The sequence below is a fragment of the Typopeltis vanoorti genome, chromosome 25 (assembly GCF_054136105.1).
Source record: "Typopeltis vanoorti isolate ZY-2024b chromosome 25, IOZ_Tvanoo_1.0, whole genome shotgun sequence".
Classification (NCBI taxonomy): domain Eukaryota; kingdom Metazoa; phylum Arthropoda; class Arachnida; order Uropygi; family Thelyphonidae; genus Typopeltis; species Typopeltis vanoorti.
Genome location: NC_143573.1, coordinates 62,375,167 through 62,389,165, shown reverse-complemented (window position 1 = coordinate 62,389,165; position 13,999 = coordinate 62,375,167). Strand labels below are relative to the sequence as shown.

Genomic DNA, 13,999 nt, shown 5'->3' with positions numbered 1-13,999 from the left:
TTTCAACAAAACAAAAAACAAAAATATTTTGGGAAAATTTGGAGAAAAGAGCAAAGCTAATAATAATGGCAAATATCTGTTGGATTTCTGCTCAGGACATGGACTGGTTATTACTAACACCATGTTCCAACATAAAAATGTGCACAAATTCACATGGAGAGAAGAGGCTAGGAATAAGAAAAGTCTCATTGACTATGTTATTGTTGATAGTGATGTTTTCTCCCTGGTGCAGGACACCAGATTGTACAGAGGATTTGAAATTGGAAGTGATCACTATTTAGTCTTGAGCAGGATAAAATTGAATTTCATATTGAAAAGAATAACATGTAAGAAAGTTTTAAAGCGAATAAAAGTTGAGCAGCTCTCAGATGTAAACTGTAGACTAAAATACAGAAATATTATTGAAAAGAAAATGAAAGAGTTTGAGAACAGGAATCAAACCTTGGAGATTCAGTGGCAAACTCTGAAGGAAACATTGATTGATTCCGCCAGAGAGGCATGTGGTGAGGTTGTGTGCAAAGATAAAAAAATCAGAACTCCCTGGTGGACACAGGAAGTTAAAGAGGCAGTGAAGGAAAAGAAGAAAGCATATCAAAAGTTCCTGGCAAATAAGTCAGCTTTTACTCTTACAGAATACAGAGACAAATGTAAGAAAGCTAAACAGTGTGTAAAACTAGCTAAACAAAAGTCATGGGAGGACTTTGGCAAGAATATAGAAAATAAATATCAAGAAGGTGGCAAAATATTCTGGAGGTTGTTGAAGAAGCTTAGGAATGGAGGAAAGAGTGCTGTAAAAGGAATTAGAGATGATAAAGGTGAAATGAAAACAGGAGAAAAAGATATCCTTGAAGTATGGAGTAATTACTTTGAAAAACTGCTAAATGAAACAAGCAGTGATGACAGCACAGTGATAAAAAACACTGACCAGGCATGCAGTCAGGAATACATATCCATACTTGAAGTAGAAAAAGCCATCAAAGACTTGAAATGTGGAAAGGCAGCAGGAGTAGATGATATTCGACCAGAAATGCTGAAGTATGGTGGTATAAGAGTCTTACAGTGGCTGCACTGCATAGTTCAGAAAGCCTGGACAGAGGGACGAATTCCCGATGATTGGAGTAGAGCTCTCATAGTACCCATATATAAAAAGGGAAATAAAACTGAATGTGAGAATTACAGAGGTATTTCCCTACTGAGTGTTCCTGGCAAGATCTATGCAAGTATACTTGAGAAACGGTTGAGAAGAATTGTGGAAGAAAAGCTTGGTGAAGAACAAGCTGGATTCAGGCCAAATAGAGGCTGTCAGGATCAGATCTTCACTTTACGACAAATAGTCGAGAAAGCATGGGAATATAACAAAGATCTGTATTTAAGTTTTGTCGATTTGGAAAAGGCATATGACAAGGTGCCAAGAGAGAAGCTATTCAATACGCTGCAGTTATATAGTGTCAATGGGGCATTATATCAAGCAATACTTAGTCTTTATTTGAGTTGTGAGTCAGCAGTTAGAATTGAAGGAAGTACAGGAAGATGGTTTAATGTTAAATCTGGTGTGAGACAAGGATGTACATTATCCCCTCTGTTATTCATTATCTATATGGATCACATTATGAAGGAATGTGGTATTAAACCTGATATCAAAATTGGAGATGTTAATGTCAGCTCTTTGCTTTATGCGGATGATGTTATACTTCTAAATAAATCCGCTACAAGTCTGCAAGATTCTCTGACTAAATTGAATAGCTGTTGTAATAGATATGGTATGAAGGTCAGCAATAAAAAGACAAAGACAATGAAAATAGGCAGAATCATTGAAAATATCAACTGTGTTGTGAATGGAGAACCTGTGGAACAAGTAAAACATTTCAGCTACTTAGGCACAATTTTTACTGAAGATGGTAAACTAAATATAGAAATAGACAACAGAATCAGCAAAGCTGGTATCGTGGGAAGTCAATTGAATAAATTCATATGGAATAAGAAAGAAATTAGTCGGAACACTAAATTAGCTGTATACAAGACTGTGTTCAAACCAATTTTAACTTATGGATCTGAGAGCTGGGTCAGAAGTAAAACACTTGACCAAAGACTAGAGACCGCAGATATGAGAGTCCTGAGAAAGATTAGAGGCGTGAACAGATGGCATCAATGGCAATATCATATTAAAAATGAGGATATTAGGAAAGAACTTGACATTGTCAGCATCCAGGAATGCGTTAGCAGAGCTAATCTCAGATGGTATGGTCACTTAAATAGAATGGGAGAGGAAAGATTAGCAAAACAAGTGTTCTCTGCCAGGTTGGCAGGAAAACGACCCAGAGGAAGACCAAGATATAGGTGGATTGATACGGTACAAAGTGCCTTAGACAATAGAAATATAAGATCTGATAATGTTGGAGTCTTGACAAGTAACAGACTGATTTGGAGGAAAATTGTAGATAGGAAGTTAGTAATGATGTAATTTTTTCATGTAGTACTGTCATATCCTATACACCCCTTGAGGGTACATGACAGGAATTTGATGATGATGATGATGATGACATTTCGGTGTTGCTAAGCATAAAATTTTCACAAAATTTTACGCTATTCCCGAGAGAGAGAGATATTCCTATTTTTAGTAATCCAGCTTTGAAGTCTAACTGTAATCTATCATATTATGCCATGGCCAGAAACTGCACAACATGTAGTGACCTTCCAAGTGTGATGAGGTTTCTCTTAGACAATTTCAGGTCTCGAGAAACCAAGAAACCTGTAGTTTGTCTGTTTACATGACCACGTAAAAATGCGCTCTGTCTGAAAACTGGACATTACGGAGGAAGGATGGATCTTCATAAACACTGGCCAGCATGAATGCACAGTATTCCCACTGTGCAGTGTAATCCATTGCTGTTAAACACTCGCCCACCTGAATGATGTATGAAAAGGCACCCAGCTCCTTCAGGATTCTCTGTAGTGACTGATTCAGTATCCATAGTTTTACCGTTGTTCAGCAATGACTGTGTTTCAGAGACTGTAACATTTGCTCCAGTACATGCCTGTGATTCTCATTCGTGTTAGCAGTTTGTGGTCTCACCCAATACCCTTTGCATTGCGGCAGAACACTCCCGGTACATTGGAACCTTTCAGAAATTGCTCACAAACATGTTGTAGGCTTGGACCATTTGTTCTACTAACTCCATATGAACAAAAATCATGCTCAACAATAAACGTCTCTTTCCAATGGCAACACCATTGCTACAGCTAAATGTAATGGTGTAGACTCTACACATACTCTTCTATTAATGTGCATGCAGTCGAATGGCATAGCACATGTACTGAAGAGGGTGTTGAAGTTCAGTACTGTTTTTGCACTACACACACACACACAGAGGATTGCCATAATTAAAGAGGAGGTGTTCAGAGCTCTGTAGTGAAAATATATTGGACAAAATTCAACCAAACTTAGTGTAAGTACACTCTTGATTTAAAGAAAAAAAACAAAAGTACATAATTCTGCCACCAGTGGACAACTGGCACTAGAATCACGTGATATTTGCATAATCTCACTGTTTCTACTGATGAGTTGGTGGATATGCGGAAGGTTGAAACAGATTCATGTCATTCTGGTAAGGCTGAAGTGCTATGAATCTCACCTTACCAGAACATGCATTGCTACTCAAGCTTTACTATCAACAATGCAGTAATGCTAATGCGGCGCTTCAGGAATTCTGGCATTTGAAGGATAGGAGTAAAGGTCCAATGACAAGAAATCTTAGAAAAATTATTTTACGATTTGAAAATAGTGGATCTTTAGCAGTGAGGCCAGGATGAGGGCGCAAACAAATTATTCCTCAACAAGTTGATGAAGTTGCAACTGCCATCGTGGAACATGGAATAAATAATGCACAAAATCCAGCAGCACTTGGGCAATGTCAAGGCAACTGTACGTGCCATACTTAACTGTGTGGAAAATCCTGCATCAAATGCTGAGGTTTTCCCTCTACAAGATCTCCCATACTGAAGCTTTGCTTCATGGTAACGATGAAACTTAACTGCAGTTTGCCCTGATGTTCTTAGCTCAAATGGAGGTGGATGATGCATGGCGTGGAAGATCTTGTGGAGTGATAAGACACAGTTTTATCTGAATGACAGCATTAACTCACACAGGCAGCACATTTTGGCTGCGAATAACACAGTGTGTAGTTTCACTGCATCATTTATTACCAGTCCGTACTTTATTTTTATAAATTTGCCCGACAGGACCAGTGACTTGTACCATATTTGCTGCCAGGCATCGAGAGAAGCTGCACAACTTTGCTGTTCCCAAACCACGTGCTTATAGCACCAAATGTCCCCTGGCGGCAGAATTTTATACTTTTCTTTTTTGGTTTTGTAAATGAAAACACCATGTTTCAGGGTGTACTTACACCAAGTTTGGTTGAATTTTGTCCAATACATTTTTTGCTACAGGGCTCTGAACACCTCCTCTTTTTAATTATTCCAACCTGTGTGTGTGTGTGTGTGTGTGTGTGTGTGTGTGTGTGTGTGTGTGTGTGTGTGTGTGTGTGTGTGTGTGTGTGTGTGTGTGTGTGTTAATTACCCTTCCTCTCCACAGATATTTTTTATAAAAGTAATTATCATGCATAGACAAGTGTTGCTTAATGGTTGATAGCTGAGAGAAGTTAACCGGATAGTCTAAAAAATGCGATGAATTGACTAGGGTTTTTGAACTAATCTCCCATTCTCACTTCCAAGAGATGCATCATTCTATTGGTAGGCATTCACTATATGATTGTAAAACAAAATGAAAAATCATGGCAACTGGGAAAGTAATTAAACTAGAGTGAACAGTGGAAATAAATTGCTGGAACATTTATTCCAGCATGAATAAAATCATAATGTACTCTTCTATAATTACAGCTACGAGAAATTCCCTTTCTGTGAAAGAAAGCTGAATACAAATATCATTTCTTGACATCACTGCTTGGCTATTTTTTTTCTGAATGAGTGGTGTGTGTATTCATACAAAACAATGATTTTTAACTTTACGAGGTTAATAAAGTTGGTTTCTTGACAAAGAAACAAAATGAATTATCCCCTCAAAAGTTTTAAATATCCTGCATTGTGTGTGAACAACTGACATTATAAAACACACACAATTCCTTGACATTACAAGTCCATGTTTATAAACCAAAGTTGTTAATTATTAACATTTTAGTATTCCATACATAAATATGGCTGTGTGAGGCTTCTGAGTTTTATACTGTCTCCTGGTTAGCCACTTTCATAAAACAGTAACATATTAATGGACCTGCAAAGTGCTGATAAATGGGCTAATGTTATACTTTTTATTCTCTGCCTTGGAAAGGGCAAAAACTGAAAATTTCAAGGAGTGGAAAGAAAGCTGAAAAGATTCAGTGGTGAGTAACCAAGGTGATATTCTGTCTATGGGTAGGGAAGGTAGAACTCAAAATCATCCCTGGAAGCTGTGTGGTTAGAAAGCATATGAGGTCTTGGTTCTTCTCATAGTATGTGGTGAGCATATAGAATGATCTACTGTTAGTGCATCTTCAGTAAACATGTTGAGATAAGACAGTAAAAGTAAGAGTAAAAGGAGAGATAAGATGGGTGTTTAAGCATGGATGTCTCAATGGGATGAAGACTCTCACAGAATGGTTTTACTTATGTACATTTTGTAGTGTTTTTTATATATATAGTGGGCTCATATTTTATAAAGCTTGTTTGTTATAAAATGTAATTTAAAACATGTGTTCATATTAATTAATGCAATTCTTACTATTTTAGTATAAGGGGGACCAGAAAGTAATCAATTATTTTTAATAGGTCATTTTTAGCCGATTATTTTTTCTTAAATAACACATAAATTATTAAATTTGATTTTTATTTAAATATTAGCATTACTTTTCTATTTAAAAAAATCTGTTTTTTTTTTTTAAATTTTAGATGATTTTTTTTTAATATGATGGACTTTAAAGTTGAAGAGCACCATTTACGTCATTGTATGCTGTTTTTGTTTCACCAAGGAAAGAATGCTACCGAGGCTACCAAAATCATTTGCTCAACTTATGGAGACGTATTGAAGGTTAACAAATGTCAGCGATGGTTTAGGAGATTTGCAGAAAAAAATTTTGATCTCTCTGATCATCCTCGATCTGGATGACCTCTTACTCTAGATGACAATGCTCTTAAGACTCTCATTGAATCAGATCCAAAACAAACCATACAAGAATTAGCAGAGAAACTTAATTCATCATGGTCAACTGTCCAAGAGCACTTACATAAGAGTGGCAAGGTTCTTAAACAGTATGGGTACCGTTTAAGAACCTTGTATGGGTACTGCATGAACTGTTAGAAAACAATAAAGCACAGAGACGGGCTATTTGCAATTCATTGTTGACCAGACAACAAAATGACCCCTTTTTGGAACGAGTTGTAACTGGTGACAAAAAATGGGCGCTGTATAAGAATAATAAATGCAAAAAACACCGGCTTTCTCCAAATCAAACTCCAATTCCAACACCTAAAGATGGACTTCATCCACAAAAGGTTCTGTGCGTTTGGTGGGATATTCATGGAATTATTCATTACGAACTCATAGAACAAGGTAAGACTATCACAGCAGCCATCTATTGTGAACAATTAGAGCGACTACATCAGGCATTGTTAATCAAACGTCCTGCGCTTGTCAATCGAAAAGGGGTAATTTTGCAGCAAGATAATGCAAAACCACATTCTGCAAGAATGACTCAAGAAAAAATTGGGCAGTTAGGATGGGAACTTCTACCACATCCTCCATATTCGCTGGATATTGCCCTAGTGACTATCACTTATTCAGGTCCTTAGAACACATTATAAGAAATGAAACCTTCCATTCGCAAGATGATGTCCAAAGGAGTTTGATATCATTTTTTGCCTCCAAAGAAAAAACTTTTTTCAAAAAAGGAATTCTAAACTTAGTAGATTGTTGGAATAAGGTTATAATTAACGATGGCAATTATAGAATTGAATAATGTTAATTTGTTCTTTAATAAAATTTATGTTAAAAATGTAGTTCAAAAAATTGATTGCTCTCCGGTCCCCACCCCCTTATATTACTGGAATTGCCATGTGGCTAAGTGGTGGCGTAACAAAAAAAATTAATGCAAATAATTCCGCTTTAAATTAAAGATACCAAGAAATTATATACTTAGTTTAATCCTTTATCCAAATGTAAGCAAACAAAGTTTGCACCTTAAGTATTTTCAGGACTGGGGCAACTCGTGGTAAACTTCATATCACTTGCCTTAGTATCCCATAATGCAAAGCACATTTCCTTGCAGACATGTAGAATGCTATGCATTATGGGAAGGGTCACTAATGAGGGTCCCACCGACAAGACCTCAATAAAGGTCAAACCGGTCTGGGTAGTGACCCTTCCCATAATGCATAGCATTATACATGTCTGCAAGGAGATGTGCTTTGCATTATGGGATACTAAGGCAAGTAATGTGAAATCGCACCACCTTTGCCAAGAGTTGCTCCAGTCCTGAAAATATTAAGCCGCAAACTTCGTTTGCTAACACTTGATTAAAGGATTAAACCAAGTATATAATTTCTTGGAATCTTTCATTTATAGTATAACCAAGTGAAAAAAAAAAGCTTTCTACAAATAATTCAGCTTGCTTACCATAATACTTTAGTTGTTAGGGAATTATATAGAATAATGTTGTATGTATATTATATTATTTTAAGTTTGTTTATATTAGTTTTCCTATGCCGTATACTGCTGATGTGCATTCACTGTACTAACGAGCCATTTTGTCATTTGAGTTTTTGAAACAGTTATCACCGAGTAATGGGAACACAAGGATGATGTCAAGAAGGAGGCACCATGGAGCATGCTGTTTGCCGACAACATTGTTCTTTGCGAAACATCCCGAGAGAAGCTTGAAAATACCCTGGAAGAGTGGAGAAAGGTATTGGAGGAGAGAGGCATGAAAATTAACCGGGAGAAGACTGAATATGTCAACGGGGAGTGACGAGGATATGATCATACAACTTCAGGGTGAAAGGCTAATTTCAGGGAAGAAATTCAAGTACCTTGGGTCGGTTGTCGAGAGGAATGATGACCTGGATGAGGAAATACAGCACTGAATAACATGCGGCTGGATGAACTGGAGGAAGATGAGCAGGGTCCTGTGCGACAAGAGAGTGAGTTGTAAGAGGAAAGCTATATAAGATGGTGGTGAGGCCGGCGTTGCTTCATGGCACGGAGACGTGGCCTATAACAAAGGCACAGGAGAGGAAGATGGAGGTAGCGGAGATGCGGATGTTGAGATGGATGAGTGATGTGACAAAGAAGGACAGGATAAGGAATGACTACAACAAAGGGATGGTTAAGGTGGGACCAATTGGCAAGAAGATACAAGAAAGTAGGCTGAGGTGGTTCGGACATGTAGAGAGGAAGGGTAAGGAGTATGTTGGTAAACGAGTGGAGTATATGGAGTTGGAGGGAAGAAGGAAAAGAGGCAGGCCCAAGCTCAGGTGGAGGGATAAGGTGACAGAGGATCTTAGGGAGAAAGGATTGAGTTCGAAGGATGCCCTGGACCGGAGAACTTGGAAGAGGAAGGTTAAAGATCGGTGCACCGACCATGTTTAACATGGGATAAGGCATAGTGAAAGAAGAAGAAGACTTTAATTTTTTTTACACTTAGGCTTTATTCTTTGGTATTTGCAACATGATATTTGAAATCAATGCACCATCACAGGTACATCTGAAACATCTTAACCAATCAATAAACAAAAATAAAATTATGCATAGCTAGTACTTATTCCAACATGTAGAAGCATTCACATATTCAGCCTATTCTTAAAAAAGAGATAGAAGTCTGCTATTAAATTACCGATCAAATGCCATCACCTCAGGCCTCTCCAAAATAATGGACAAAGTCATCAATAGCCAACTTATCTGCCACCTAGAGATCCACCAATATGGATTCTGCCATTCAATAGCCATCTGACCTGTTGGTTTACATCACCCACCACTGGACATGTGCAGTGAAAAGATTTGGAGAAACTTGTGCTGTTGCTCTTAACACCTTTGGAGCTTTGGCATCGAGGCCTGCTAAACAAGCTGCCATCCTTTGGTCTACCTGCCACCCTCTGTAATTGGGTTGTCAGCTTCTGCTGTTCATTCACTACATGTCATTACTCCTTTTCTTTGAGCTTCACCACGAATGCAGGAGTAACTCAGGGCTCTGTCTATTCTCTGCCTCATTTATATAAACGACTTCTCTAGCACCACTAATATTTTTTTGCAGACAATAGTACTTCCCATTTATCCTATTCATTTGACAAACTATGTAATGTGGATATCCCAAGCAGCAATATCTACCGGTGTTTTATTGATCTATGTAATGGGAATGGCTATATGATGATACTGCTGGATTTTGCAAAGCTGTTTGACAGGATACCACATGAAATTTTGCTATGCAAACTGCAACAACTGGAGATGGATATTAAACTTGTGATATGGATAAAAAGGTGACTGATGGAGGAGCAGAATCCAGGAGAAGTCAGGTGACTAGTGGTGTGCTGTAGGGCTCTGGGCTTGGACCATTGCTGTTGAATTTGTACATAAATGATATAGGAAATAATCTGAAGGGAGATACTCAGTTGTTTGCTGATGAAACAAAGTTGGTTAGTATAATAGTTAATCAAGGTGATGTAGAGAGCTTGCAGTATGGACAAAACATGATGGATGTTGATTTAATGTGGAAAAGTGCAAAGTTATGCATTTTGGGATACAAAGATTACAAGCTGAGGGAACAGTACTCTAGGAAATTGCTGAAGCCAGGGATCTCAGGATAATAGTAGATGGAGCTGAAGTTTTTAGAAGGAATACTGTTAAAGTAGTCAGGATAGCTCACAGGATTACTTGATTATTGAAGAATAAAGGGAGTTATCATTCTTCTTTATAAAGTATTGATATGACCACATCTGGATTACTGTGCTCAGGTCTGGTCACCTACGTTTCTTGGGGATGAGTGGTCTGTGGAATGTGTCCTACGAGGATAGATTGAGGATTTGTGGATTGCAAAAGCTGGTTAATAGGCAAATAAGGGAGGATATGATATAAACATTTAAGTTATAGGGTTGATGAAGGGGAAATGTTTCAGCACTGGTTAGTAGGGGCAGAACAAGAGGTCATCCATGGAAGTTGGGTAAGACTGTGGTTAGCAAGGGCATGAGGATTAGATTTTTTGCTTGAAGAGTGTGAATGAATGGAATGGATTGTCTGATTCAGTTGTGAGTGCTCTGTTTCTGTTAATGGTTTCAAGGAGAGATATGAAAGGTATTGTGTTGATAGTCTGGGTCTACCACGATAAGTCTTAGGACTTCCTGGAAGTGTAATAATAATAATTACAGTAGCTAGAAAACAAATATATGACTGTTTATCATAATATCTGACTCAAAAAAAAAAGTACTGAAAAATGTGATTCACATGCTTCAATATGGCAAAATATGAGATTTAATACTTAATCTCAGTATTATGAGATTAAGCAAGAAAGTTAAGTCATTTAAAAACCATGAAAAATGATTTATTTAAAAGAAAAATTGTATTATAGTAGATAATTTAAAATTTGTTACCATTTTTTCTGCTTGCGTATTCATCTCCTTTAGCAACTTGATTTTTTCTTTCTTAACAGCAAGAATCTTGGATAGCCTAACCTAATTAAAAGGCACAAATTATATTTTTGTTAGTAATTAGAAATATAATCTATAAAGGAAAGATTTCAGATTATATATATATATATATATATATATATATATATAAAACATAAATTAATTAGTGTAAACTAAAATAAAGAGACAAAAGGCTTCAATTTGGCAATGCAAAATTATATAAGTGGATATTAGATCCAGCATTATTTCGAAGCCAAATGTAGAAACCATGAAAGTTTTGTAAAAATAAGTTGACCAGAGAGCTTATGGGAATACACTCACTGGCATTCACAAATTGCCTTAGTGCAAACTACTTAGAAAACATAGGCAATGCCCAAGCATATATATATTTGTTTTCAAATAGTCCACTTTGATAAGGTTTCACTGGCCAGACAGCTGTTTCGAACTAGTTCTTTCTCCTCAGAGACCAGGCAAAAACCTTAAGAGAGCAAAAATTCTCATTCAGTACTAAGGAACTTGAAATGTCGGAGATGTGTATTTTCGTAAGCGAAATCTTGGATGTGTAAAAGTATTTACAAAAATAAAGAGCTCGAAAGGCTTCAGTTCAGTGATCCAGAATTATATAAGTAAAGTGGATATTAACTGTGTGGAAAGTCTTATGTGTTCATCACACATGTTGATTGGATTTTAATGGTATAGATGTGAACACACAGATTGATAAGAAAATAACTGTTTATTGACTTAATTGCTGATATTTTGCTGGTATTCTATCCAGCATCTTCAGAGCACACAAACAAAGTTTGTTACAGTAGCGAGACAACCGCAATCTGGTGTAACAGTAGGACTAGTAAGAGTAATTGTAGCATGCAACACAAAGACTGAAGTCCTAATTAGGAGCCATCTAAGTTGGGGAAAAAAACGAGAGAGAGAGAGAGAGAAAGCAAGTATTAATTTGGTCTTAGGATGACTCCCAAATCTTTGGTAGATTTATACAGCCATACTTGTTGAGGTTTGGAGTATGTTTCAAGGCATCTGTGCAGCACTTTTTTTTTTCCAATGGTTCCTGTGTGCGGGAGTATCCAAAGCATGGTCTGCTAGACCTGACTTGCCATAGCGAAAGTGCCGGATATATTTTTGTGTTCACTGAGGCGGGCATCCACAGCTCTTCCTGTCTGTCCATAGTAGGCTTGATGACATGAACAGGGCACTTCATAGACTCCTGGATGTGATAAAGGAGAGAATCTGTCCTTAGGTGAATGGATGAGAGTTGCCAATTTCACATAAGGTTATAAGGTTTAAATATGGTGCATAGTTGGTGTTTGTTAAGCACTCTAGATATCTTTTCAGATGTGCTTAAAGATATTTGATGGTGACAGTTTTGTTGTAGTCTTCTGTGGTAGACAGTGGGGGGGGATTTTTTTTTGGGGGGGGCATTTAGTATTTTATCTATCTTATGGGGATTATAGCCATTGGTCAGGAGGGTGGCAGAGGTGAGAAAGTTCAGCAGTGAGAGCAATGTCATTGGAACAAATCGCTCTAGCTCTATAGGTTAGTGTTTTTAAGATACCATATTGTTGAGAAGGCTGATGGTGTGATTGTTTGTGTAAATATCTCCCTGTATGTGTGGGTTTTCTATAAACCAAGAATGATAAGGAAACCTTCTGGAAGACGTGTGATTAGCGTGTCCAGGAAGGGCAGACATCATTGGCTTCTAGTTCAATTGTAAAGTGGATTTTTGGGTGCTGGCTATTTAGATGCACTAAAAATGGATTCAATGTATCTGGGCCATGTGGCCAAATAGCAAACACATCATCAACATAGCATAGCCAGAGACTAGGTTTGAGAGTGGTGAAAGCTAGATTTTCCAGATGTTCTATGTAGAAGTTGCCAAGGAGGGAGAAAGGGGGGGGATCCCATAGCTGTTCCATCCAATTGTTTGTATATTTTCCCTTTCCATGTAAAATAACCTGTCTGTACTGTGAATTTAAATAGCTAAAATATATCGGGGGGAGGGGGGGGAAGGGATTGTGAATTTAGTAAATTAAGGGTTTCAATTAATTGTACATTCGTGAATAGTGAGGTGATATCAAAACTCACCATTAAGTCTGAACTTTTTAAAGTGTGGTTTTCTAAAATACTTTTTAGGTGGGTAGAATTTTTAACAAAAGAGGGAGAATTGTTTGTGAAAGTGGCTAGTAGTTTGGCTAAATGTTTAGCTAGTTTATATGTAGGACTGTTTATACTATCTACAATAGGGCATAAAGGTGTACCTTGTTTGTGAATTTTCGGAGCTCCATATATCCTGAGTGTTTTAACATGAAAGGCTCGAGTTTGCTGACTGTTTCTTTAGGCTAGGAAGTGACTTTGTTCAATAATATGCCGACCTTATTCTTTTGTGAGTTGGTGGGATCCCAATCTATAATTTGGTATGTTGACTGGTCTTGGAGAAGTGAGTGCATTTTGCTTTCATATTCTGTTATATCCATCACCACAGTTGTGTTTCCTTTGTCCGATTTGGTTATGGTAATGTGGTTATTATTGTGTAGCTCTTTTAGAGCCATGATTTCTTCATGTGGGATATTATTTTTGGCAGGCTTCGAATGGACTAGGATGTTGACCATGTCTAACCGAATATTATTGGCTATTGCTGGAAGCAGGTTGTATATCCCGCGTTCAACGGAAGCCATTATTTTGGCTTTTGGAACTCCTTTAGGAGTAACAGCAAAATTGTGTCCCCGACTTAACGCACCCGTGGCTTCTTTGGTTAAGGTTACCGATGATATTGAAGTTCACAACGATGCCATCTTGATGTAATTGCAGCTGCTGCATAGCAATGCATTGTTGGAGGATTTCAAATTTCTTCTGGTGCCGGTTTTTAACTTTGGTAAATTCTTTGTTGGCTGTAGAGTCGGAGATTTTCAACCCAGAGCTATGGGATATCCTGTCCAGGATATCCCATAGCTCTGGGTTGAAAATGTTAGATAGTATATCACATAGTGCATTGATGGAAGAATTTATTTTAGATAGTTCACGGCGAGTAGCATATAACTGTTCCCGTAATGGTGCTAAACTCACTCGTTTATAAATACGTTGGGCTTTGGCCGAGTGAAACTTGTTCTTAATTTTTACACAGTTTGGTATTAAATTGGTGTCTCGGCACCTTTTTAAGAAGGCTAACCTGTTCAGTAGCTGCACCAAATGCTAAATGCTCCCCAAAAAATCCCCCCACTGTCTACCACAGAAGACTACAACAAAACTGTCACCATCCCATACATTAAAGGCACATCTAAAAAGATATATAGAGTGCTTAACAAACACCAACTACTCACCGTAT

General features: G+C 37.5%; 1 protein-coding gene across 1 annotated transcript in view; it reads right to left on the bottom strand.

Moving 5' to 3' along the window:
* Positions 1 to 13,999, bottom strand: part of LOC150092788 (protein lin-9 homolog) — a 248,894-nt gene that overhangs the window by 99,100 nt on the left and 135,795 nt on the right. The window contains exon 9 of the mRNA XM_090414279.1: positions 10,630 to 10,710. Within this exon, the coding sequence (XP_090270405.1) occupies positions 10,630 to 10,710 (81 nt within the window). The remainder of the gene's footprint in view (positions 1 to 10,629; positions 10,711 to 13,999) is intronic.